Genomic DNA, 26,509 nt, shown 5'->3' with positions numbered 1-26,509 from the left:
ACCCTGCTTCTCCTCCTTAGTAACCTGGGAAGTTAGATGTTCTTCATGTTCCTACTTTTGGGGTCTGACTCTCATCTTGGAGAAACATATAGAAAACAGAAATGATGTGAAAAAGAGAGTAATGTTTCCACTTCAGATAAGAAAACTCTATCCCCTCACCAGCTCCACAAACTCTCTGCCCCTAGATCCTTGGGCCTTCTAGGTATCTATTTCCACATAGATTGGATCCTGGCTGGCTATACTGGGCATATCTGGTTTTGCTTCTCTCCCCACCGTGATTGTCATGAGTGATTGAGACCCCAGATGATTGGAGGAGAGAGAGATACCTGACCCTGAGGATCTTCAGTCATAGACCAATCATCTGCCAATGACATGGCCTGGTTCCAAATGTTGAAATTGTAGTTAGGTGACAGAAGGCCCTGGACCTGGAAGGCCACACAGATCCCGGTACTACGGTGACCATGTCGGACTTTGTGCAGAAACAGTAAGCGGAAAGGGCTGGTTTGTTAAAAGAAGTATAGAACCATTATAGAGACACATGCGCATAAGTGACCATGTTCCCCAGAAAGAGGAAAGAAGGACTGTGGCTCTTGGTAATTTCTAGGGTCATGAGGTTCTGCTTTACTTCATTTCCCACCCTTGACTGGCATGGATTTTCACAATCTCCTATCCTCTGTCCTTTATTTGTATTGGCCTTGGTCCTCACACCTACCACATCTCTAATCAGAACATTATCTTGTACTATCCATGTCTGTAAGTCTTGTCCCTCAAACCAGGAACAAGCTCTCAAAGGCCAGAGGTTTATGTCTTAGCCTTTTGAAAAATCTTTCCAAGTAACTTGTACATATGACAGCTGTTGAAAGGTTGGGCTGAAAGGCTTTCTGGAAATTCAGTTTTATAAGCCCTTTTAAACATTTACATCAGTTGTCCCCAAGGAAGCCTTGTTGAGCTTTCGAACATAAAGCTGCTCAGTATTAACTATCACTATACAGTTGACTTTGAACAATGAGAGGGTTAGGGATGCAATCGAAAATTCGAGTATAACTTTTGATCCCCCCCAAACTTAACTACTAATAGTCTATGTTGACTGGATAAGCAATCAGTTAACACATATTTTTTGTGTTGTATGTATTATATACTGTATTCTTTTTTTTTAAGAGGGAAAGAAAGGGGGAGGGGCAGTGGGAAAGGGAGACTCTCAAGCAGACTCCATGCCAGACATGGAGCCCAAAGCAGGGCTCCATCTCACAACTCTGACATCATGACCCGAGCCAAAATCAAGAGTCAGACGCTTAACTGACTGAGCCACCCAAGCTCCCCTATATACTGTATTATCATAATAAAGTAAACTAGAGAAAAGAAAACGTTATTAAGAAAATCATAAGGAAGAGAAAATACATTTACGGTAGTGTACTATATCAAAAAAAATGTGCATATAAGTGGACCTGTGCAGTTCAAACCTGTATTTGCTTAAGAGTCAACTATAACTTTAAGGGAAACAAATGAATTCCAATGTGTCGTATATAGTCCTAATTTCCCCAAGCCTCTTCAACTAGCAGGTTGAAATGGGGTTACAGGGATTTTAGTAACACAGAAATCACTGGCTCATGTAGCACCTCAACCCCTAAAAATGCCCCTCTTCTACTTTTGTGGGTTCCAGGGGGATCTCACTTGGGTGCATGGAGAGATTTGCTCCTCCAGGGGCCGCTAATGGTCAACTATCTCCCATTTATCTTTACCTTCTTAACCTCCCCCTCCAGCTCTTCTTCCACACTGCCAACAGAGCTGTCTTCCAAATGTAAATCTTATCACATGATTCCCCTACTTAACACCCATCTGTGGCCGGTACTATTAGTTGCTGTTCCTCAGTCATTCCCAATACTGTTCTTCCTCATTGGGAGCACTGGTTTCCTATGGGAGATGCCCAAAGTCCCAAATATTCACCCTCCTAGATTCCCATGCAGCTATGGCATAGGAATATGCCCTCGCCGACTGGACTTGAAGGGAAGACTTCTGAGGATTTCTGGGAAATAAGTCCCTCCTTAATATAAAAGACAGAAGTGAGAGGAATTCCCTTTTTCTTGCTTTGGGATTTTGTGTGTTGAAGCTGTGCTGCTTGGACCTGGACTCCCATATTGTGACAGTGGCAGGAAGCTGACCCAGAGCCCTACAGTGATGAGCTCCTGCAGCTTTCTCCAGCTGGACTTTTTATTATATGAGAAAATTAAATGTCCTTACAATTAAAGCCACTTTTAGATGGGTCTTCTTTTGTTACTTACAGGCAAATGCAACCTAAAACATTGTCCACAGATCCCTACAGGAAAAAATCCAAATTCCTTAGCATGGGTGCATCAGGCCTTCACAAGTTTGCTCTGTATCCTGCTCTAGCATCATTTCTTGCTAAACCCACCTTGCATTCCCATTCCATAGCCACACCAAGCTATTTGCCAAATGGGCCAAGCTTTTAGAAACCTCAGCCTGGAGTGTCCTTCCCTGCCCTGGTTACACTCATATACAAGAATCAACTCAAGCTTTTCTTGACCCTTCACACCTTTTGTGTGGAATGTTCCCTTCTTTGTGCCTCTCTGTACCTGTAAATACTTCCATAGTAGTACCTGTAACAGCTCTTCTTCTTTGGCTATTTTCATGTCTGACTCTCCTTCCAGCTTCTTTTGGGGCAAGGCCGTATGTTTTGGGGGCAAGGCCATATAATTTTTTTCAGCTTTGTCCAGTGCTGATGGTCAATAAATAGGCTTTTCAAATTAACAAAATGAGTGATTACATTAATTAGTTGATCCCAATTGTCAACTTCCCTTATTAACACAATCACTCTAGGATTTTGTTTTTGTTTGTTTTTAAGTGTGCAAGTCTGTCAGTCTGTTTTAGACCAGTGCATTACCACTCACCTGGGCTTCTTGTTAGCATGCAGATTATGACACAGGAGGTCTGAATGGAGCCCCAGGGACTCTGCATTTCCAACAAGCTCCCAGGTGATGCTGATGATGCTGGTCCAAGGAACACAGGAGAGTCATGAGGACAGCAGGGTCATGGGGGGGCAGGGGTTGCACTTATCTGTGAATGTATGAAGCTCTAAAAACAAGTGGAGACGTACTGATGATGACATTCAGATGACAAGGAGCACACTTTGTATCCATCATTTCCATCCAGGAGCTTTGGTCTCCTTCTCTGGAATTCATCTTCTTCAGTGATGAGCTGAGCTTTTCTGGGGCTCTTATTTCTCATTTTCTCCAGTTAGAGTCCAGCCTAGGCCAGAAAATGTTCCCTCCATACCTTTGAGATTGTTGTCAGGGGCTCAGCTGAGCTGGAAGAGAGAGCACTGAGTCAGCTCCCAGGTGTCAGAGTAGCTGATTAAAGCAACAAGCCACAAATGAAAGAGTTAAAGCTCTTTCATTTAATCACTAACTTAAATAAATCACTGACTTCAGTGGTATAAGCAAGAGTCTAAAACTGGAAAAGATAATGACTGGCCCAGTTCCATTTCCCCTTGTGGAAAGGCATACGAGTCAGGGGCAGATGGATCAGTTGTGGATGTGAGGGTTGTCTTGCTCTTGAGGAAGCCCCTGAAGAAAGGGCAGTTTTAGGGCCCCTGAGGTGGGAGGAGAGGGATGGGGGGAAGGGCTCAGAGCGGAAAAGTCCTGGGGACTGAGACGGTGGGGAGAGTGTCTTCATGGTTTCCTCCCCTACCCGCACTCCCCCTCGAAGGAGGCCTCAGCGGAGATGGGCACCTGAAGAGGACCGCTGCCCGAGCCTCAGACAGAGACAGGAACGCAGGTGCCTCCCAGCGAGGAATGCAGGCGTGCAAAGCGCACGACCAGCGAGGGGGCCCCAGTGCAGTGACTGCACCTCCCTCCAGATGCCATCCATGGGCTGTGCCCCAAGGCTGCTGAGCGCAAGGCGCCTTCCCCGGGCCCGCCAGGCAAAGCCTCTGTAACTGCCTACAGGTCAGGCCTTAAACATCATACACAGGTTTTTAAACAGGAGCTAGTCTCCTCAATAGTTTTTCTCACCAAAGCATCCACTTGAAATTCACTCCTATCCATTCCCCTTCTCTTTGTCTCTCTCTGCCCCTTTCCCCCTTCACCTCCTTCCCCCTCACACTTTGCACCCCCTGCAATGCCACTCATCCTTCACAGCTGTATTAATTACTTATTCATCACAAATTACCCCAAGACTTAGTGGCTACAAACAACAAATATTTATTATCCCAGTTTCTAGGAGTCACAAGTCAAGGTGTGGCTTCAGTAGGTGCCTCTGGTTCAAGTTCTCTCATAAGGTTGAAAACCATCAGCCAGGGCTGCAGTCTCATTGGACGAGGGGGACCACATCCAAGCTCACTCACTTGGTCATTGGCAGTGTTCAGTTCCTTGCTGGCTACTGGAAGGAGGACCACCTTAGTTTCTTGCCATGGGAACCTCTCCTGAGGGCATCTTACAACATGGCAACTAGTTTCCTCAGGTCAAGTGAGCAAGTGAGAGAGCACATGAGAGGGAATATCCAAGATGGAAGGCACAGTCCTTTTACAACCTAATGTCACAAGTGGCATCCCATTACTTCTGCTGTATCCGGTATCCTGTTTGTTAGAACCAAGTCTTACATCCAGCCCACATGCGGGGGTATAATCAAGGGTTTGATTACCAGAGGTGGGGATGTTGGGGGCCTTCTTAAGGGCTGCCTATCACAAAGGTCCAAAAAACAAACAAACAAAAAAAACAAAACCCAAAGTTCCAGACAGCATTTTCCCTGTCCCCTAACTGTTCCTTTAGCGCACTATAGAGTCTGTTCTCCAAACTATAACAAAGCTTTTGATTTCATTCTGTTCTGGACAGTTTTTTTATTACCCTAAGTGTCTGAAGCTTCTCTTCTTAATGGAATTCTAGCTCCCTTAGGAGCAAAGACCATTTGGAGGTCTTGTCCCTCACTTCTCTTAGAGCCCTCACTGTACCCATCCCAGGAAGGGAGCTATGATAAATATTTGTTGATTTGGATCAACTCTCAACTTAAACTTGTTTAAACTTTTTCTCTTTTAGTCTAGCTTCCTGGGGCTCAGGGATTTCTGTGAGAGCCTTTATATTCAGAGCCTTTTCCTGCTGAGCCAACAGACCTCGTCCCAGTTAATAATCCTTGCTGGGAGGGTGAGGCAGGGTTATTGTTTACATACAGAGCTGTCTTCTAAGGCCTTTAACATTGGAATTTAGCTATTGAAAGGAGCAGGAATGGTTTGGAGCCCTTTAGAACAGAGAAAAGATGAAAGGCAAGAGAACTGGCACTTGGTGTTGAATTTCTCATTTAATCCTCCCAACAAACATGGGGTGGAGTTTGTCATCCTCACTTTGCAAATACAGAGTTTGGGACCCCACAATTAACAAGGAGCAGAGCCAGAACCTGAACCCAGACCCCAGAGTCTTTCCTTCACCCCTGCCTTACACTTCTAGGTGTGATTTCCAGAGTGATTTACCCTCACATCAGGCTCCTTCCTGCTGGGGCTATTTGCAGTATCACTCTCTGTGATTCCTGTGGTCCATTCCTGAGATGCCCAGTAAACACCTGATGAATGAACTCTTCCTGCTCTGGAGTGGGGGGTGGCCAGGGGCTTCCACACTCACTCCCAAAGGCTAAGCAGAACATTAGACCTACCTAGCCAGTGAACCTGATTCCAGGAGTGGAGTTGTGGAGTGAGGCAGGGAGAAGCTGGGTTGGGTGAAGTATGGCAAAGAGATCTTGTCAGAAGCTCTGACACCGCAGGAAGAAAAGGTCACTTGAAATGTAAGCATATATAAATGTATGGCTTTGCCAAGGAGACTTGTCTGGCCCTTTCAGAGGGGCCTCAGCAGTGGCCTCAGTCCCCTGAGTGGGCCACTTGGTGGAGGTTAGTGTTTCAGGGGACATTGAGCAGACACAGAAATGAATGCAGAAAGAACGACCCTAGCAGGCCTGACACGGCTGTGTTTTGAGGGGCCAGCTTGCAAGGTTAGCCTCTGGGAACTTGCCATTCAGGAGGGTTCCCATCACCCCAACTGATAAGTTGCTCACTATGCCTCTACTGTTTGTATAAATGATGTGGTTTATGTTCAACAACCATTCTCCTTCTGGGAGTCCAGAATTTGGGGGCATGCTAGGCAGACAGTGCCTATACGACTAGCCCCCAGTAAAAAGCCTGGGCACTGAGTCGCTATTGAGCTTCTCTGGTAGCATCCCATAGTTAGGATTTGTTGCTGGGGAGATTGAGTGTGTCCAGTCTGACTTCACAGAGATAGGACTCTTGAAAGCTCATGCCTGGTTTCCCTGGGCTGGTTTTGCTTTGTAGCCTTTCACTGTAATAAATCTTAGCCTTGAGTATGACTAAATACTGAATCATGTGAGTCCTTCTGGCAAAACATGGACCCTGATGTGGTCTTGGAAACCCCTGACATACTAGGGAAGGAGGAATGGAGGGCAGGTGTGGGGGCAAGAGCTTTCTCTGGCTAGATGTCTGTAAATCCTTTTTTTTTTTTTTAAAGATTTTTTATTATTTATTTAGTTGACAGAAAGAGACACAGCGAGAGAGGGAACACAAGCAGGGGGAGTGGGAGAGGGAGAGGTAGGCTTCTTCCTTGCCAGGAAGGATCATGACCTGAGCTGAAGGCAGTTGCTTAACCCACTGAGCCACCCAGGCGCCCCATCTGTAAATCCTCTTAACTCCCCAACTGTCCAAACTTCTCTCTCCTGATTTTCCTCTTTCCCCTCTCAGGGGTCTCTAATTTTCTTCTTTCCCTCATTGAATAGTCTCATTATTCAAAATAAATGCTTGAGGGTGTCCTCCTGTGATTGAACTTCGTCTGAGCTCTGATATGGGAGAATGAGACCAGGGCTTAGTGATATGAAAAAATCTTGAATCCTTTAGCTAATAAGTACGATGTAGTTTTTTTTATTGTTATGTTAATCACCATATATTACATCATTAGTTTTTGGTGCAGTGTTCCATGATTCATTGTTTGTTCATAACACCCAGTGCTCCATGCAGAACGTGCCCTCCTCAATACCCATCACCAGGCTAACCCATCCCCCTACCCCCCCTCCCCTCTAGAACCCTCAGTTTGTTTTTCAGAGTCCATCATCTCTCATGGTTCGTCTCCCCCTCTGACATACTCCCCTTTTCTTCCTCTCCTGTTATCTTCTTCTTTTTCTTTTTTCTTAAAATATGTTGTGTTATTTGTTTCAGAAGTACAGAACTGTGATTCAACAGTCTTGCACAATTCACAGCACTCACCATAGCACATACCCTCCCCAATGTCTATCACCCAGCCACCCCATCCCTCCCACCCCCAACCACTCCAGTAACACTCAGTTTCTTTCCTGAGATTAAGAATTCCTCATATCAGTGAGGTCATGTGATACATGTCTTTCTCTGATTGACTTATTTCACTCAGCATAACACCCTCCAGTTCCATCCACGTCATTGCAAATGGCAAGATCTCATTCCTTTTGATGGCTGCATAATATTCCATTGTGTATATATACCACATCTTCTTTATCCATTCATCTGTCGATGGGCATCTTGGCTCTTTCCACAGTTTGGCTATGGTGGACATTGCTGCTATAAACATTGGGGTACACGTACCCCTTCGGGTCCCTACATTTGTATCTTTGTGGTAAATACCCAGTAGTGCAATTGCTGGATCGAACGGTAGCTCTAATTTCAACTGTTTGAGGAACCTCCATACTGTTTTCCAGAGGGGTTGCACCAGCTTGCATTCCCACCAACAGTGTAGGAGGGTTCCCCTTTCTCCACATCCCCGCCAACATCTGTCGTTCCCAGTACGATGTAGTTTTTGAATACAGGTGAGGTTTGGTGGTGTGAGGTCTGGAGCTGACAATCAAGAAGGAATTCTTGAGACATCTTTGGTATAAAAATGGTGGTTTCATTAAAGCCCGGGGACAGGACCTGTGGGCAGAAAGAGCTGCTGCCCCGGGGCTGTGAGGGGTGGCTGATTATATACTTAGGAGTTGGGGGAGGTATGGAAGAGGGAGGTCTCAAAAGGATTTTCATACGTTAAAGAGGACCTACAAGATACTGGCGGCCTTGCCATTGTCAAGTTAAGGTTGTTTTTCCCTCTAGTAAGGCATTCACATGAAGACAGGAGCTTCCTGGAGGAACTTTATACTCCGCCTGCCTCAAGTATTTGGGCTGCAGGTTGTAAGGACATTTAATTTTATCTACATTTCCTTCTGGAAGTTAGGTTATTGTTAAGAATGCTTTTTTTCCTAATAAATCACTAAGCCATTTGTAAACTAAGGGAGACTCTTCTTGCAGGACTGTGATCTCTATAAATTAACCATTTGTTCTTCCTTCCCCTTCGCTTTAGGGCAGCCAGGAGTGCCTGAGGAATGTCACAGATCCCACCTGGGAGTAGGGAGCTGGTGGGTTGTGGGGTGCCAGCTGATGCTTTGTCCTCGGCTTGCCTCCTGCTCTCCCATCAAGTACACTGATAATAAAATACCTAGAGGTTCTCCACTTAAAATTCTTTTCTCTGTTAAAAGATCTGAAATGGTGTTCTTCTCTGAAAATGTAGATGGGTGTCACCTGGAGGGCTGTCACAGAGCAGAAAGAGTGTCATTTGGCATGGACACAGGAGTCAGAGTGCCAGCAACCCCTTAAGGTGGTTGAGCATGTGACAGATGTGAGGGTTTTCTTCCCCCCAAAATCTGAGAGAGGACAAAGGTGGGAGCAGGGCCAGATCCCGTGGGTAGCAGAAGCCTTCTTTACAACTTTGAATTTCAAGTCAGGTGCAAGGGAAGGGGGAGTCCCTGGACAGTTTTCAACAGAGGACCAAGATCTTGAATTATCTTTTCTAGTTCAAAGACTTTATATATGAATACCTGAATGTCTCAGACCATTTCTGAGGAAGTACAGGGCCATTTTGGAGAACTTGGTGCTGTAATTTTATGTCCTTTTATTGCAATTTCCGGGAGCCATTGAGCCATCATCAGTGATCCTGCTTGGTTTGACACTTATTTCCTCCCCTTCCTCCTTGCTTTTTTCTTTAAGAAATTAGAGGCCTACTCTGTGATGAAAACCCAGAGTCCTCATTTTCTTCTCTGCATTATTGTCATTCAAATTATTTAATTTAGTGAATGGGCCTATGATTTGCATCTAGAAGAAAATTGCCATTTATATTTTTAACTCAAACAGTGGGGTGATAAATCAAAAGGAGCTCATTATACCCATTTCCCAGTCAGGTGGGACCCCTGACCCAGCCACACAGCTGGGGAGCTAACTCCCCACCAACTACAGGCACCTTTCCTGCTCAGACACGGACCTTTGCCTGTGGTTATGCCACATTTGCCCTCTGAGCAGAGGTCTAAAATTCATTGATCAACCATGCTATTGTGACATACCAACACCATGAAGGCAATTAGAAAATGGTGTAATAAAAATCTTTCGAGAGTTGAAAGCTAAACCCAACATTTGTAATAGAATCTTCCTCTTCTGATATGGAAGGATGAATCTCACTTCCTAAATATTTTATTGTATACCTACTATGTGCCAGGCACCATTCTAAGCCCTTTACCTTTGTTATTTAATTCCCACAACAACCCTCTCTTTAGCAGGGACAATTATTACTCCCACGTGATAGTTAATTTTCTGTGTTAATTTGATTGCCCAGAAATTTGGTGTAAACATTATTTCTGGTATTTCTATAAGAGAGTTTCTGGATGATATTAATGTTTGAATTGGTAGACTGAGTAAAATAGATAGCCCTCCCCAACATGGGTGGGTTTCATCCAATCTGTGGAAGGCCTGAATAGAATAAAGGTTGAGTAAGGAAGAACTCTCTTTATTTGCCTATCTCTGAGCTGGGACATCAGTCTTCCCCTGCCTTGGACTCAGACTAGAACTTACACCATTGGCTCTCCTGAGTCTCCAGTTTACTGACTCCAGATCTAGGGACTTTCCAATTTCTGTAATCATGTGAGCCAATTTCTTAGAGTATATCCATCAACCACTGTCTCTTTTTCTCTCTTCCTCTCTCTCCCTCTTTCTCTTTCTCTCTTTGAATAAGATATCTCTCTCTCAGAAAAAAAAAATGTCCTATTGGTTTATTTCTCTGGAGAACTCAGACTAACATACCCCATTTCATGGAAGTAGAATCTAAAGCACAGAGCCAAGATTAACATGATTATGGTAAGAGGATCCAAACTGTCTGATTTCAGAGTTCACAGTAGATGGTCCAGCTCACCAGATAGTAAAGAAATACAAATAATAATGAGGGTTTGATTCTTTTGCCTCTCAAATTAGCAAATATGAAAGACAGTGGGGGGGGAAGCTATATTGATGAGAGATGGGAAAATGGGTACACCTGTGCAGTGTTGGTGGCACTACCAGCTAGTACAATCTTTCCAGAAGGCAGCTTGAGGATCCCACAGTGCAAAATGTATAGACCCCGTCAATAGCTGGCTCCTCAAATATCACCAATGCAACCTGTTGCTAAGATGAAACTGAGCTTATTGCTTTCTGCCATGAAGGAGACCACCATCTTGAAACTCTTTGGCAATGTCTCAGAAAGGGAAAGGGAAAGCCAGAACTTATTGAGAATGGAAGTTTGGTTTCAGGCTGGTCTTTCTGTGGAGGTTAGGAGGAGGATGACATTTGCTTAGGATTGGGTAAGAATATCCAGAGTTGGTGGAAACAGCAAGGGGAGGATTTTGAGGGGAGGGATTCAAAGAACCTTACGACACCCTCAGTCTATTGATATATATATATATATATATATGTATATATATACATATATATATATATTTTTTTTTTTTTTAAAGAGTGGATGCGCCTTTGGGAAGTTCCTGTAATGAGCAATCAAACCATTTGCTTGTGCAGGACAGTGAAACCCAGTCAGAGCTCTTGATCAACAGGGCCGAGGTGGGGTTTGTTGTTCATTTTGGTAAAAATTATAATGAAGTTAAAGTAGATTTTTAAAGGTTGATGAAAAATAAAGATGTTTCATGTGGTTAATCTGAATACATCACATGAACTACTGCTTCAAACATCTTCAAAGGATCACCACAGCACCATTAATAGTAAACAACCCAAGTGTCCAACAATAGGCAAACAGGCTCAATAGTGTGTAACACATCAGCAATGGGGTTTGGCCATCTGGCCACTAAGGAAATGATCGTAGAGAAACATACAGTCTCTACTAGTATGAACCACCTCCCAGCCTACGTGTCTTTTTTTCATCTTGTAGTTGTCCAGGCTGGCACTGCAGGGAAGCAATCTCCAGGATACCTAGAAAGGGGCAGGTTTGCTGTGGATGGGCTTCGTTCCTATAGACTGCTTGGTTTAAATGAAGAGAAATTCCAATTTTCCGGGGTGCAGGTGATCTAAAGCCCTAGTGTTGGCAGGCATGGACTCCAAACCCACACAGCTCCTGGGCAGTGAAAGAGTGCGCCCAGCCCCTCCCTGAGCACCTCCTGAGCAGCCTACCCCACTTCAGGACCGCTGTCTTAGCTCAGTGCCCCCTGTGTCAGGATTATGTTCCTCTCTCCTCTGGAGTTCGTCTTTTGGTTAGTTAACTTCTACTCAGCATTCTTGAAGCTTACATGCTCTTCGCATCTATCTATTCTCTGTCCTAGTACTTACCATACCACAGTATGGTGTCTCCGCTCCTCCATCTCCCATCACTTTGTGAGCGACACGAAAACAGGCTCCGTGCTTTGTTCCACATGTCTAGTCCCTGGCATATAGCAGGCATTCAGTGTATTTTGCTAAATAAAGGGATAGAAAAATATCTCTCATTAAATCATTTGAAGAGTTATCTTTTCCTTTTATGAATAGGTCAAAAGACTATTTCTCAAGTGCATTTTGTGTCCGATTTTTCCTTCACCCAGAGGCTATAAAAAAGGGAAATCCTTCTGATAACACCTTCCCAGCTGATCCCCTATAAAAAAATCATCCAAATGGCCCAGCTATCAGGCTTTCCACTCTTACGTCCCAAGGTAGCAAGGCTTCTTTGTCTAAAGCACAAGGACGGTGTTTGATATAAGGTATGAAAAGATTTTCCCTTAGGTCTGAGATGGGCACAGAGAAGTAGATTTGGGCAGGTGCTCTGGGTCTTCCCTGGTTTCTCTCAGAACCTGGGGTCAGAGAGGAGGCAACAAATCTGGGGGGAAGAAAAGTTTCCTGAAGAATCTACACATCTTTAGAGAGAAAAAAAGCCCTTAAAGAAATTTGAAGAACTTTGGAGAAACCAGAAAGTGACAAGAAACCTAGAGAGAGAATGGAAGTCTGATTCCCCTTAGGGGGGTGATTCAGGGAGGAAGTAGGTGCTTGGATCCCCTGTTTTCCTTGCCCTTGGAGGCAATGATCCCTACCTCTGAATGAACTAGGGGTCCAGGGTCCCAGAGGTAGAACAGAGAGAACGGAACAAGGTGCCAACACCACTGGGGTACACAACACAGTGAAAGCGGTTTGGAAAACTCAGTCTTGTGAATCTTCCGTTGTTGTGTTTGGGGGTTGAATGCATCCTTGTCCCCTCTTCAGTTTCCTTCTTTGGGGAAAAAGTCTCAAAGGAACAGCAGAATGAGTTGTTGCAACTGAGGCTTATCATATACAAAAGAAAAGGGGAATCAGGGTCCCATTTCCCTCTCCCTGATGGTGTCCGTTAGGAGCTGTGCTTATGGAAGAGGCCTTTCTTCCACGCCTGCCGGGAACTGTAGGTCTGACCATCATTCTCCTGCACCAGCTTTCCCAGCCCCCCTCCTCTCCTCCCTGTCAGAATGGTTTGGTCAGAAGACACTGAGATGTTGCTCTCTTTGTCACACAGCAGAATTTCTGAAGCTCCAAGAAAATCCTAACCCAGCCAATTTTTAGAAACAGCAGAAAGGATGCATGGAGCATCACTGGGCCCAGCCACATAATTTAAATTAGATAACTCTGAGTTTACGATTTTCAAGAAGTAGGCTTTCATCGGCTTTGGTGTCTGCTTCTCCCTGCACATTGGCATTTTGAGAAAGAGTAAGAAATGAGAGGGCCTATTTTAATGAGGAGAGCATCCAACCTTCAGTGAAAGAAAAATCTGACTACAATGGTTTAAATAAATAGTGATTGTTTTTCTCTCAAAAAGGAAGTCTGGAGCTAGGTCCTGCTGGTGTTGAGTCAGAGGTTTGATGATGCCAGGGCCCTGGCCCCGGGATCCTCTTGGCAAGTCCCTCATGGTTGTCACAAGGCTGTTCAGGCCATCTTGTCTTCATTCAAGAAAGGAAGAAGGCGGAAGGAACAAAAAGGTGGTACAATAGTTTCCCCACCCCTTACCTGCAGTTTTGCTTTCGGCATTTCAGTTACCCGTGGTCGACCGCCGCCTGGGAGCAGATGTTTCTCCTTCTGAGGGATTCTATCATCTCTCATCAACACAAGACACAACAGAAGGGTGACTACAGCATAATAAGATATTTTGAGAGAGAGAAAGAGAGGCCACATTCACATAACTTTTATTCCAGTATAGTGTTATAATTGTTCTATTTTAGTATTAGTGATTGTCGTTAATCTCTTATTGTGCCTAATTTATAAAGTAAACTTTGTGATAGGTATGTAGGTAGGGGGGAAAAAAACAACACAGTATATATAAGTTTCGGTATTATCCACAGTTTCAGGAACCCACTGGAGGTCTTGGAATGTATCCCTTGTGGGTAAGGGCGGGGGGTGGACTCCTGTAGTTTTTTACTGGGAAAACAATAACTTTCCAGAAGGCCCTAGCAGACATCGTTGGTTGGAATGATATCACACGGCCATTCCTACATTCAAGGAAGGCTGGGAAAAAGAGACTTTTGCCTTCCAGACTTTGTAGAAGAGCCAGTCAGGAGAAGAGGACTGGGAATGTGCGTTGGCTCCGCCCCCCTGCAGTTTCCCATGGCGGCCCACAGCCCGGGTTTGAGACATTCTCTGTCCCCCTTCTGTTTGCGCTTCCTTGTTCTCCTTGCCAGTTCATATTAGTCGGCACAAACTAGTTGGCTCAGTGTTTAGACCCTGTAAATACTACCTAAAGGATGTAATGAACCTTTATCAAAATGAGAAAAGCACACAGTTTTAGGGGACAGGGGTGGGCAAAGCAGGCTGGGCAAGTACAAGAAGAAAAGGCTTTGGAGGAGAACGTCCTCAGAGTGCAGTTAGACTTTGAACCCTGTCTGTCTGAAGTATGCTGTTATCACTTCCCAAACAGGGGGAGGGCAGTCCCAGTGGGAACCAGACTCAGAAGCTTCTAGCTTTGGGGCACATTAGGAAAGGCAGTCCCCTGGGGATCCATCAGAGGAGAAATTGGTCTCCTCTTCAAATCAGCTGAACTCAAAACCCTCGGAGGCAAATTGTTCACTCCTTTAGCCTATCATTGTAGGGCCCATTAAAGGATAATGAAAGGACTTGCCAGAGCCCCAGAACATGCTGGAGGTTGTGAGAAGGGCCAGGTAATGTTTAAAGTGAGTGCGGAGAGGCTGACTTCCAATTCGAAAGGCTTTGCAGGAGTGAAGAGAGTGGGCTGAGCGAGCCAGGCATTTTCTCAAACGGGGAGGCACTCTCTGAACCCATCCATCCACAACTCTGTAACTCATCACTTTCCCCAGCACCAGTGGCTCCCGCACCCCAGCATCAGAATTGCTCATCGTCATAGCAACCTGGAGAATGGCTTCAAATGAGGTCTCTTAGATCCTGGAGGAGGCAGGTGCGCTCTTCTTTCCTTTCCCTCTCTTTCCGTCCTTCCTTTCTACCCTTTCCCTTCCTTCCCTCTCTCTCCCTCTCTTTCTCTTTCTTCCTTCTCCAGGAGGCAGGGCCGGGCAGTGGTGGAAGAGTGATAAAAGATAGGGCTGGGCGCCTGGGTGGCTCAGTTGGTTAAGCGACTGCCTTCGGCTCAGGTCCTGATCCCGGAGTTCCGGGATCGAGTCCCACATCAGGCTCCCTGCTCAGCAAGGAGCCTGCTTCTCCCTCTGACCCAACCCCCTCTCTTGTGCTCTCTCTCAAATAAATAAATAAATCTTTAAAAAAAAAAAAAAAGATAGGGCTGAAATTAGCTGTTGAAGTTGCCACTCCAACAAGAAATGGCACAGGCCTTGAGGCAGAAGATGAACAGATGGCGTGTAACTTGTACTCTCAGCCTCTTGAAGCATCTGCCCTCACACAGATTCTCAGATAATCTCCGAAGGAAAAGGGGATTGGCATTATGGCTACAGGAAATGAGAGAAATGGGATTGCTCTCCTAGGTAGAATTTTGATACATGAACAAGAAAAAATAAGAGAACGTTTTTCTCTTATTGCTCTCTCTTGTGCTTACTTGTTTTTCAGAAGCAGTCTGGTTTATGTGGAAAGATTCGACAATTCAATAAATTCAGCAAACTTTTATGGAGTGTCTTCTCTTTATTTCTATTTTATCTTTTATATCTCACCTCTTCCAACAGGAATTCCAGGCAGTTTACACTAAAGGACATAAAAGACTAGACTAATAAAATAGAAATCAGGACCAAAAAAAAAAAAAAAAGCGAATATTCTAACCACTAGGGTTAACATAGTGGTAGCTGAGGATTAAAATTTAATTTGAGAATCCTAAACACAGAGACAAAAAAAAAATTCATACTCTCATCATCTTTCTCTTAGAGAAAACAATTTTTCCCCTACTAAATTCCAAAAGACAGTTCTCTTGGGGAATTTGGATTTAGTTGACATTGTGTAACATACCCTTCTTCTTCCTCCTCTTCATCATAAATCATCAGTGACATTTATTGAGAGTTATTTACTAAGTGACATTTATTTGTTGACACTTATTGAATATGCTAGATACTGTTCCAAGCACTTAATTCTTTTTAAAAACCTTATTTATTTGAGAGAGAGAGAGAGCACGAGTTGGGGTGGGGGGAGGCAGAGGACGAAGGAGAGGGAGAAGTAGACTCCTCGCTGAGCAGGGAGCCTGACACGGAGCTTGATCCCAGGACCCTGGATCATGACCTGAACTGAAGGCAGACACTTAACCGACTGAGCCACCCAGGCGCCCCCAAGCACTTTAGAAATACTTCTATCTCATCCTTGATATAATCCTAAGAGGTATGTGCTATTATCATCCTCATTGTCTAGGAGGGAAAACTGAAGCATAGGTGAATCTTTCCATGTAACAGACTTGGTTCCTGGGCTACTGTTCCTGCCAAGGAGACATGTTCATCTGCTGAGCCTGACACTAAAGGTGTCCTTAAGGACCAGGACTGGCTTGTGCCAGGGATCCCTCAGCCCATTCACATGCCCCAGGAGAGCCACGTGCTTTCTTAGGTGGAAGAACAGGGAGCTCTGCCTCAGTCAAGATGCCCTTGACCTTAGCTGATGAAGCTAATATTCTGGTCCCACTGCCAAAGTTGTTCTTATTGTAGAAGGGGATGCAGAAAGTTGATTCTGGCCAAGGTCTAATACGTCCTTTTTGAAGTAAGAACCGAGAAATCAAGGCACTTTTGAGACATATGGTCCCACTTCATGGAAACTTATCGTCCCATGATCTGCTCAAACTGACGTCTGAACCTTCTTCAAGCGCTTTCAGTTTCTCTCTAGTGAATCGCCTGCCTCACTTATAGACTAGGGGGCAATAGATGCTGTCCATTCCAGAAAATCCTCTGGCATGAGGACTTGTAGATGTCCGGCTCCAAACATACAAGGCAGCATGATCTGGTGCAGAGAACAACCTCCCAGGATGAGCTCCAGAAGGCGGAGGGGGCTGTTAGCCCTGAGTGGAGAAATCTGCCCCAAATATTTTTGGTTTCGTCAAGATGCCACACAGATACTGTGGCACCATTGAGGGGCTGGAGTGTTCTGAGCAGCTATTCACAGGTTCTTTCTCTCTCTTGTACACAATTAGAGTCGCCTCCATGGGTCTTACTTACAGTTATGTCCTTCAGAGAATTCGGCAGCCTGTCTCTCTAACTCAACTGAAATGGTACTTTCATCTAAGTCAATACCCATCTTTCTTTTGCGTTGTCCACGATTTGTGGACTGCCGACTGTCATAGTCCATCACCACTAGTGATGCTTTGCTCTTGGCCTCCAGATTCTCCCTCCTCCGCCCTCCACCCTGCCATGATTTGCATGGGCATATTTGAAATTTTGCACATTCCTCTTCACAATAATCATTACTGTTTCTCAAATGCTTATTATGTAGCAGGCGTGGAACTAAGAGGGTCACATAAATTAATTCATTTAAGCAAGCCTCCACTCTACAGGGTGGGGATGATTATTATCATTTTACACAAGACAAGACTGAGGTTCAGAGAGGTCCCATTACCACCCAGGGTCTCATAACTGGTAAGTGGCAGAACTGGTGTTTTACCCCAGGAGACGGACTCCAAAGCCTGGGCTTGCACCACCCCCTGACCGCCTTCACCTTCCACCATTCATTGCACTACTGTGATGACAGGTTTTCACAAGACGGAGCACGGGGCCTATTTTGCATATACTGCTACGTGTTGCTTACAAACACCAAAAAGGCAGTTTTAAAAATCAATATTTTACTCAGTTTTAATTATGAATATTAGGTTGTATTTACATATGTTGTCTTTTAACTGTTTATGAATGGATAGCTACTCCAGAAAATAAATCTCTTAGGACCCAATGTGGAAAAAATCCTTGTTGAATATTTCGTTAAAAACCATTTTGTGTTGCTGCCAAAGCAACAGGAAATAATTAAATTCCTTTGCATTTTATGATATAATTTACATAAGTCGTCATGCTCTTCCTATCTGTGAACGTCAAGCGTCCTAGTCTGGGCCCCCTAGGGTAACCTGTGTCGGTGTCATTATGATTTCAATGTCGTGAGCCAAGGTTGAGTGGCAACTTTGCAGTTCATGACACACACAGGAGCCTCTGACTAATTCTTGGAAATGGACAGTGTAGACCGGAACCAGGGAAAGGTTCTGCAGCCCCAAGAGCCTTGAGAAAATGCAAAGCAAGACAGGTTTCCAGGCCAGCTGTCGCTGCTGTCCCCCGGTCACTGACGGCTCTGCAGACTGGCTGGAGCCTCATCACTGTCGCTAGGGCCACCTACGGTGCATTCTGGGGACCTCCAGTGACCTTTTCGTACTCTGTCCCTGACTCCCAAATGTGACCTTGAGTGATCTTATCTTCTATCCATGTCTAGGTTTTTCTATTTCTATAAATGGCTCTCCCACCTCTATTGAGGAATAGGCTTTTGTACTCAGTGAGGGAGGGAGGTCTTCGCATAAAAAACACAGCACTCATATCTGTATTTTTCTTTAGTGTTAGAGATGACCGAAAATTATGCTTTCTACTCTGTGTTCTAGGGAGTTTGTGGGTGGGTGTGGGGAGTAGGAGTGAGTAAAGGGAACAACCTCCCAATGGCCCAAGGACAGAGAGAATAAAGCATTTCCTGTTTCCTCCTGCAGTGCGGGCAATCCAGCAAACCCCTCTGTCTGTCTTTGGGCTTTCTGCAGGGCACCGGGTCAGCCACATAGGCCTGTATGGTTTTCATGACCTTCATCGACTACACTGAAGTTAGTTATTCTAATCAACACCTCATTGGTATGTAGTGGGAGCTGGGTTTTTTAAGTGTTTTTAAGTGTTCTGGGGAGTACTTCATCCTGAGGTGGTCTCAGAGATCCCAGGCTCTCTGGACTCAGTCCCCCTAGCCATACCTTCTGGGTACAGGGAGGTGCAGGGGCTGAAAAGGTATTCATAGGGACAGGAAGTTTCTGCAGACCCACAGAGGGACCCAAGGGTACCGAGACCTCCACAACACTTGTGGGAGTCTGTTGCCTTCTAATAGTGACCCAGCCTCAGCTCAATTCCTTAATTTTGCTGATGGCTTAGTCAGCAACTTATGGGTCACAGAATCAATCAATCAATCAAACCCACAGAAACCAAACTCCCTAAAACAGCAAGGGAAGCAAGCCCGAGTGAGACTGGGGCAGGTAATTCCTTAGACTGCTTTTCTGTTCTGCACACTGTGAGGACCAGAGACCAACTACCATTTGTAATTGGAGTCTATGAAACCCTTTCTGAGGGGGCCTGGACTCTCAGGCCATTGTGCTGCTCGGAATTTCCTTGACAGTTGAGGAGATTTCTACTTTCTCTTCTCTTTCTCTCGAAGGGTGCCAGGATGGGCCCAGCCTGGGGAGATGAGCCGGAGGAGAGCATTCTAAAGCGGGGGTGCCTTCATTTGAAGATGCAGGAAAAATTCACTTGGTTTAGTTTTTCTTCCCCAGAGAGTAATCCATGATGATTTCTTAGCTCATAGACAAGTTACAATGAGTTTAAGTGACTTACAACATATTAAAGGATGTGCGAGGGTGTTTAAACACATCAGTATATCTCAAGGCCACACAGCACATAGCAAAAGCGAGATGTCTAATAAGATACAATTAAGGCAATAGAAAAAGAAGGGCTACTACAGAGCAAATAAAGGAATATTTGAATAATCCGAACCTATGTAAACAAATAAATCATCTTCCATCCTTGGGTGATAATAAAATTAGATAATAAACTGTAGGATTGGAAAATTTCTTTGATTGCACAGGACTAAGGGAGGAAAAAGGCTAGCTTGGTTTTGATCTTCATAAATGTTATTAGTGATGCTTAAAATCACAACTGAAGAGCTCTACTACACACAATTAGGTAAAACAAGTAAAACCAGGAAGTGGAAAAAAAGGCCTGATACAGAATTTCCCAAAGACTGTGCCTAGCCTTACATACTGTGGGTATCTGAGACCCTAATGTGTCTTGTTGGCATGCTGGGGCAGGCTGTGCAAGATTGGAAAGCGTCGTCAACGGCACTACCCAAAGCAGAGAAACTTCTGACTCCCACTCACCTGATACTAGGTCCAGAATTGATTTCTTCATAGATTGGCTCATTCTACTGATATTCGTGGGCATCGATATTAAGCAGGCTTCACTCTGGGCCTGGGAGACATCAGGGAGAATAAGACAAACAAGGTCTTTACTATCATGAGGCTTAAATTCTGTGGGGGAGTATATTGAAAATAAACAAGTAAGCCCATAAACAGACAAGATAAAACCAGATAGTGATAATTGCTGTGAAGAAATGACAACCAGTGACAGGACAGAGTGTGACTGGAGAGGTAACAGGAGAAGGGTAAGGTAAGGACGAGAGATTGGGGAGGATCTCTCTGGGGAGCCGAGTGGCATTGGAGCAGAGACCTGAATAGTGAGAAAGACATGGTCATACGGAAATCTTGGGGAAAGCCCTTGCAGACGGCAGGAATGACGTGTGCAGAAGTGCTGGGAAGGCCACAAATCTGCTGTGCCTAAGAAACGGAAAGACCAGCATGTCTGGCGAGGCCCAGGAAGCCTAGGAAAGGTCTGAGATGCAGCGGGTGGGGTGGGGGTGCTAGATCTGGGAGGGCCTTGTCAACAAGAGTAACAAATATGGACCTTAATCTAGGTGCCGGGAACCCGGGGAGAGTAGGGAGGGATGTGTTCTGGCCCACGTTGAAAGTCTAGGTCCCAAACTTACACTGGGTACTTGTGGGAGTCTCCCCAGAGGAAGAAGGAGTTGGGAAAGGGGAAGAGATAATCTTGGACATGGGTCAGGCTGCCACACGGCCACGAGGGCAGGCTTGGAAAAACCTCCAGACTGGTCGGCAAGCTGTGTTTTCCACCTTGTAGATGGGACAGAGGGAAAAGCCGAGCAGAGAGAATAGCAAAAGCAAGCTGACCTCCACATGCTGGGCGCTCCTCTGTGCCACGCGGACACTTTACATATATCCTCCCGTTCTACCCTAACAACCACCCTATTCCCATCTCTGTTCCAGAGGAGGAAACTGAGGCACGGGGAGGTTAAGTAAGTTGCCCCAAACCCGCAAGTGAGGCAGGTGTGCAGAGCGAAGAGCTCGCACACGTGTCTCCCTGAATTCCCTGCAGCCACCCCCAGACCTTGGCTTTCCAGCCATCTTGAGATGCTTGCCTTTGTTCTGGGAGATGCCCCTCCTTCCGTTTACCGACTCTCCCCTTTCTGCCAACGCCGCCTTGAGTGGATTTCCGTTATGTGCGACTAAGAGTCCTAGCTACCGCATATTTAAACCCCTAGTTGTGGGGAAAGAGCTAGTTTCTACCTGACAACACAGGCCGTTCAGCTGGTGTCTCAGGGAAAAAGGGACGCTCCCATCCCTCCCACAGACAATGATACTGACAACATTGCTAATCACAGACAGCATTTGTGACACACGATGTATCAGGCGCTGTTCTGAGTCCTTCCTGTATATTAACTTATCCAGTCCTCACAAACACCCTAGGAAGTGTGTGGTATTATTCTCTTCCTGTAGGGGAAACAGAGGCACAGAGATAGTTATGAATTGAATTGTGTCCTACCCCAAAATATTTTGAAGTCCTAACCCCTTCATATGTCAGTGTGTGACCTTACTTGGAAAAAGGGTTGTTGCAGTTATGATGAGGTCTTACCAGAGTAGTGTTGGCCCTCAATCCAATATGCCTGCCGTCTCTACAAGAAGAGAGAGAGAGAACACCATATAAAGATGGAGGGAGAGAGTAAAGTGATGACCCACCTACGAGTCAAGGAACACCGAGGATTTTGGATAGCCACCAGAAGTTTAGAGAGAGACGAACAGATTCTTTCTTAGAGCTTCCAGAAGGAACCACGCCCACCGACACCCTGCTTTCTGATTTCTAGCCTCCAGAACTGTGAGAGAATAAATTTCTGTTTTAAGCTACCCAGTTGGCAGTACTTTGTTCTGGTAGGCCTCGGCAATGAAATCAGAGAAGTTAAGCCATTTGCCCATGGTCACACAGCTGATGAAGTGGTAGAGTGTAAGCTGGGGTATGCATCTCAGACCTTCTTCTCTGCAGTAACGCCCTCCATAGCAGCGCTGGGTGTTGCAGTGGAAGGGACCCCCTAAAGCAGATGGCCAGCTTGAGCCGTTGGAGAATCATGGTGTGCCTTTTTCTGTCCACTCCTCCTCGCTGTGGGGCTAAGGCAGAGAGGGGAAAGAGTTCATGAGTGTGCAGGAAAATCTGGAGGGGTTAACTCAGCTGGAGTGAAGGCGAGCCCACTACACCAACCCTGACAGGGGGTCCCCCAGCATCTCTCTCAAGACCTGCCTGTTCTCGGTGCCATGGGCGCATGTGCGGGAGGGCGGCAGGCACTGGACTTGGAATCCTGCTTGGCCTCCCATCGGCTGGGTGACCTTGGCCCAGGTGCCCGACTTCCCCGCGCCTCAGTTTCCTCAAGTAGAAAAGGAAGACAAGTCCGACCCCTCCTACCCCCAGTGCTGTTGTGGCAAATGTGGCAGTGAAAGTAAGCGTGCCTGGGCCCGGAGCGGGACCTTAGAGATGAGACAATAAGCGGGCGTCCTCTGTTCTGTCTTTCCCAAGCCATGAGGTGCCACAAGTAAAAACCACAGGGCACCCCTCTTTCCTTCCCTCTCCTTGGCTTTGTCTATGCCGGGCCGACTGTGGCTTCTCAAGTTTGGCTCTTAGTATGCGCGGCTCTTCCCCAAGCTTCCAAGTGGGATGATCTACATGAAAAATTAATTGTATATTTTTTCTCCTTTTTTTTTTTCAAGTGGAGAAATTATTTAGGGCTTTGGGGAAGACGGGGCAGCCATTTGCTATGCAGTGGCTCGTCCCCTTAGCCATCCCCCCTGCCATGTTCAGCAAATGATTCTTCTGTTCTCTTCCCGGCAGGTGGTCTCGCAGCTACATGTGTTCTGCGTATCCAGCAGGGTGCCCCGGGGAACGCAACGTGGTGATGACTTCTGTTTCTAATTACTGCCATATCAGGAGGCAAAGGAAAGTAACTTGGCTGGCCTGCTGGGCTGCTGTGGAGCACTGACATTCTTGGTTATTGGGCTCCTGCGGACAGCAGGGCCTGGCCGCCTGACTGGGCACTTGAGTCTGGACTTGCCTTTCCCCAGACAAATCCGGCAGCTCAATGACTGACAGGGAATAGCAATTGATACGCCCTTATTTACTGAACACCTAGTATGCTCCTGGTTTTGGGTCGAGCACTGGGGCTGGGGGAGAGACAAGCAGTCACAGACACAGCTCCATCCTTCGGGGGACTTACCGTATAGCTGGGGACAAGGACAAAAGAAATAAAGAGAAAAAGTTGTTCCATTTGTCCATCCAACAGCATTTAGTCCGACTTGCCTTGTGGAGTTTATAGTCTAGTGGCGCAAAGAGACAGCAATCAAATACCATCCCAAAAACGCAGGAGCGAACCATGGTCAATGCTATGAAAGCAAAGTACGGAGGCTGGTAGGGCATACATGGGGACCCGACATCTCTGGGGTTAGAGGACTCTTGGATGAACTGCTATGGGATCGAATCAAGGACATGGACAAGCAAGGTTCCTCTAGGAACTGTTTAAAAAGAATGAACAAGAATTAACAAGCTGTTAGGTGTAGTGGGGAGGAAACTGTTAACTAGGACTTCTAAATTTCTAACTAGAATAGCTGGAAATCAAAGGTGATCTTGTCGGAGCCCTTGGGATGGGGAGGGATTTCTGCAGGGCAAGCAGCACAGAACAGGACACGTGCGGAGGTCGGGGCAGCGTGACTGGAGATGTTGGGCGAGGTGGGTGGGCAGGCGGCCGCTGCCCGGGGTTTGGGGCTGTGAGAGGCGGAGCCTTCCCAGGGAACCCTACAGGCAAGTGAAGACAGGTGTGGGGGGGCAAGTCTCAAGCTGGGGAGCTGCTCTAGCTATGGCTTCTGAGGGGAAGCAGGGGCCTCATGCTAAGGGATGCCCTGACACTGCCGTGCCGTGGGGTCATTAGGCAGCCAGACTCAGAAACTCGCTCCAGGTCGTTTCAGTAAAGTGTGTGCGCTTGCGGATGCGCGGGGTGTGGTGTGTATAGGTGTATGTATGTGTGTGGGGGGTGCTATAATCCAGGGCAGGAAATACCTGGACCACCTGAGAGGGGAACTTGGAAGTCATTTAGGGCAGTCTCTCCTTCTGTCTTTCTGGGGACACACGGTCTCTCATCTCTGCCTTTCTCTGTGTACCTGTTCCATGTTCCTGCCTCTGCCGGCCTTTGAGTGCTGCCGTGAGTGACTGACTATTCCCTGCTTTTCTTCGTGGCCGTACTATGGCTTTTTAGTTTAAGAATCCAATATTATCCATCTAATCAGTCATTCACTAAAACTTATTGAATACCTACTGTGTGTCAAGCAGTATTTTTAGGCACTGGGAATACAGCAGATATCAAAGCAAGGCCTCTTATTCCTAGTAGAGAAAACATTAAACAAATAAAGATATAATATTTCAGGTGGCCGAACGCTGTGGAAACAATAAAGCAGAGGGAGGGTCTGGAAAGTGTGTTTGGGGGATGGGGCGGAGTGCCATTTTCATAACTGCTGTCTGGAGAGGCCTCGCTCTGATCCAGCGACATTAGAGCAGAGACTTGAGGAAATGAGTAAGTGATCCATGCAGGTAGCTGAGGTAAGAGTGTTTCCAGCAGAAGGGAAAGATGGGTGAAGACCCTGAGATGGGGCATTGCTCGAGACCTTCGAAGAAAGGCGAGCAGACAAGTGTGGCTTGCGGGGAGTTGCGGGGGTGGGGAGCCCCTGTGGAGATGGGCCCCCGCAGGGGAGGAGACCACACTTGGGAGGCCCGGAGTATAGGAGGGAGCGGTGTGACCTCCACTGTAGCAGGTGCATTGCGGGCACGAGCGGGCGAACACAGACTGTGGGCATGCGAGCAGGCCGAGCACTAGCCGCCAGCAGGCTCAGCCTGATCCGGCTGAGATACCACGGTGATCCGGGCTGGGGCAGAGCCGGGGAGCCGACCAGAGGAGGTCACCATCTGGATAGGTCTGAAGGTTGAACAGTTGCCAGTGGATCTAACTGATTTTGTTTCTGGATCTTTCAGTTCAGCTTGCTGAGAGAGAGAATCTCATGGGCCCAGAGCAGCCTGTGGATGAACCGACCAGAGAGGGAGAAGGGTAGGGTCAAGTTCAAAGCAATAGCCCTTCCCGCCAGTGAGCGAGGAAGGACTCAGGTGTCCCATGGTTGGCCTGTTTCCTTCACTCATGTCCTGCTTGTGAATGGTGAATGGTGTCCGCAACAGCCTGAGACCGAGACGGAGGTGCTCTCGGTCCAGTCTGCTGTTTCAAAGGCGGGGGCTCAGCGAGAATGAGTAACTTGCCCTTGGCCACACAGCTGGTGGAAGGAAGAGCCTGGATCCCACCTTTTGGATTCCGTCTGCTTCCAAAGCCTGCGCCGTCACCCCAGAGTCAGGCCGCCTCCGGGGCGGGGGGTGAGAACAGCGGAGGGAGGAGATGGGGGCCGCGCCGGCGCAGGTGCAGGTCTCGGAGGCCCCCAAAGGAGCGTCTGGAAGCGGGAAAGCGCTTAACGGTGCCCGCGCCGCGGAGAAGCCGCCAGGGTGAGCCGGGAGGCGCGGCCTCCGCGCTGGCCTCCGCGCTGGCCTGAGGCCCCGGCTGCTGGCTCGGCGGCGCTGCCCGGAGAGCCGGGAGCCCGAGCCAGGTCAGTGGCCCAGGGGGGCTGCAGGCCGGCAGAGCGGGGGCCGCGGCTGGGAGGACGGCGCCCCCTGCTGGCGGGGCTCCCGGGGGCCCTTACCGCCTCCCGGCCTCCCTTCAGCTCTGGCGGGGCCTTGTGAAACTGACCCGTAGGAGTTTCCGTCGGTTTCCTGTTCCAGGTTCAGTGCGGACGGATCTCTGCGCTGCTGCTGCAGGTCCTGTTCCCTCTGGCCCAGGCTGACAAAGCAGCCCCTTGTCTGGGGCCTTGCCAGCTCAGTGATTGGGGGGGGGAGGGAGGGAAGGAGAGTGGAAAGGATGGGAGGGAGGGAGAGAGGGAGGGACGACGGAGGGACGGAGAAAGGATAGAGAGGGAGAGAGGGAGGGAGGAAAGAGAGGGAAGGAGGGAGTGAAAGAGAAAGGGAGGGAGGCTGGGAAAGAGGGAAGAAGAGAGGAAGGGAGAGAGGGAGGGGAGGGAGGAGAGAGAGGGAGGGAGGGAGGAGAGAGAGGGAGGGAGGGAGGAGAGAGAGGGAGGGAGGGAGGGAGAGAGGGAGGAAGGGAGGAGAGAGAGAGAGGGAGGGAGGAGAGAGAGGGAGGGAGGGAGGAGAGAGAGGGAGGGAGTGAGGAGAGAGAGGGAGGGAGAGAGGGAGGGAGGGAGGGGAGAGAGGGAGGGAGTGAGGAGAGAGAGGGAGGGAGAGAGGGAGGGAGGGAGGAGAGAGAGGGAGGGAGGGAGGAGAGAGAGGGAGGGAGGGAGGAGAGAGAGGGAGGGAGGGAGGAGAGAGAGGGAGGGAGGGAGGGGAGAGAGAGGGAGGGAGGGAGGAGAGAGAGGGAGGGAGGGAGGGAGGGGAGAGAGGGAGGGAGGAAGGGAGGGAGGAGAGAGAGGGAGGGAGGGAAGAGAGACAGGGAGGGAGGGAGGAGAGAGAGGGAAGGGAGAGAGGGAGGGAGGGAGGGGAGAGAGGGAGGGAGGGAGGAAGGGAGGGAGGAGAGAGAGGGAGGGAGGGAGAGAGGGAGGGAGGAAGGGAAGGATGGAGGGAGGGG

At 47.4% G+C, this 26,509-nt stretch overlaps 1 protein-coding gene across 3 annotated transcripts; it reads right to left on the bottom strand.

Annotated features, from left to right (window-relative positions):
* Positions 1-7,742: 7,742 nt before the first annotated feature.
* Positions 7,743-25,773, bottom strand: LOC113910434. 3 transcript variants are annotated; one of them, XM_035728200.1, is made up of 11 exons: positions 25,622-25,773; positions 24,748-24,909; positions 24,158-24,222; positions 23,268-23,360; positions 23,066-23,165; positions 21,833-21,968; positions 21,442-21,481; positions 19,833-19,923; positions 13,307-13,425; positions 11,636-11,760; positions 7,743-7,942 (listed from the first exon to the last, which is right to left on the bottom strand). In XM_035728200.1, the coding sequence occupies exons 4-10, from the start codon at positions 23,334-23,336 to the stop codon at positions 11,674-11,676; spliced, it is 642 nt and encodes a 213-aa protein (XP_035584093.1). In that variant the 5' UTR covers positions 23,337-23,360; positions 24,158-24,222; positions 24,748-24,909; positions 25,622-25,773; the 3' UTR covers positions 7,743-7,942; positions 11,636-11,673. The 3 variants fall into 3 exon arrangements, with proteins under 3 accessions (XP_035584093.1, XP_035584092.1, XP_035584094.1); XM_035728199.1 differs by having other exon boundaries at positions 7,745-7,867; XM_035728201.1 differs by lacking the exon at positions 7,743-7,942 and adding an exon at positions 10,880-11,281.
* Positions 25,774-26,509: the final 736 nt, after the last annotated feature.

The sequence above is a fragment of the Zalophus californianus genome, chromosome 6 (genome assembly GCF_009762305.2).
Source record: "Zalophus californianus isolate mZalCal1 chromosome 6, mZalCal1.pri.v2, whole genome shotgun sequence".
In the NCBI taxonomy this organism is placed as follows: Eukaryota; Metazoa; Chordata; class Mammalia; order Carnivora; family Otariidae; genus Zalophus; species Zalophus californianus.
Note: the sequence above shows the minus strand (reverse complement) of the source record. Positions and strands in the feature narration are given on the sequence as shown.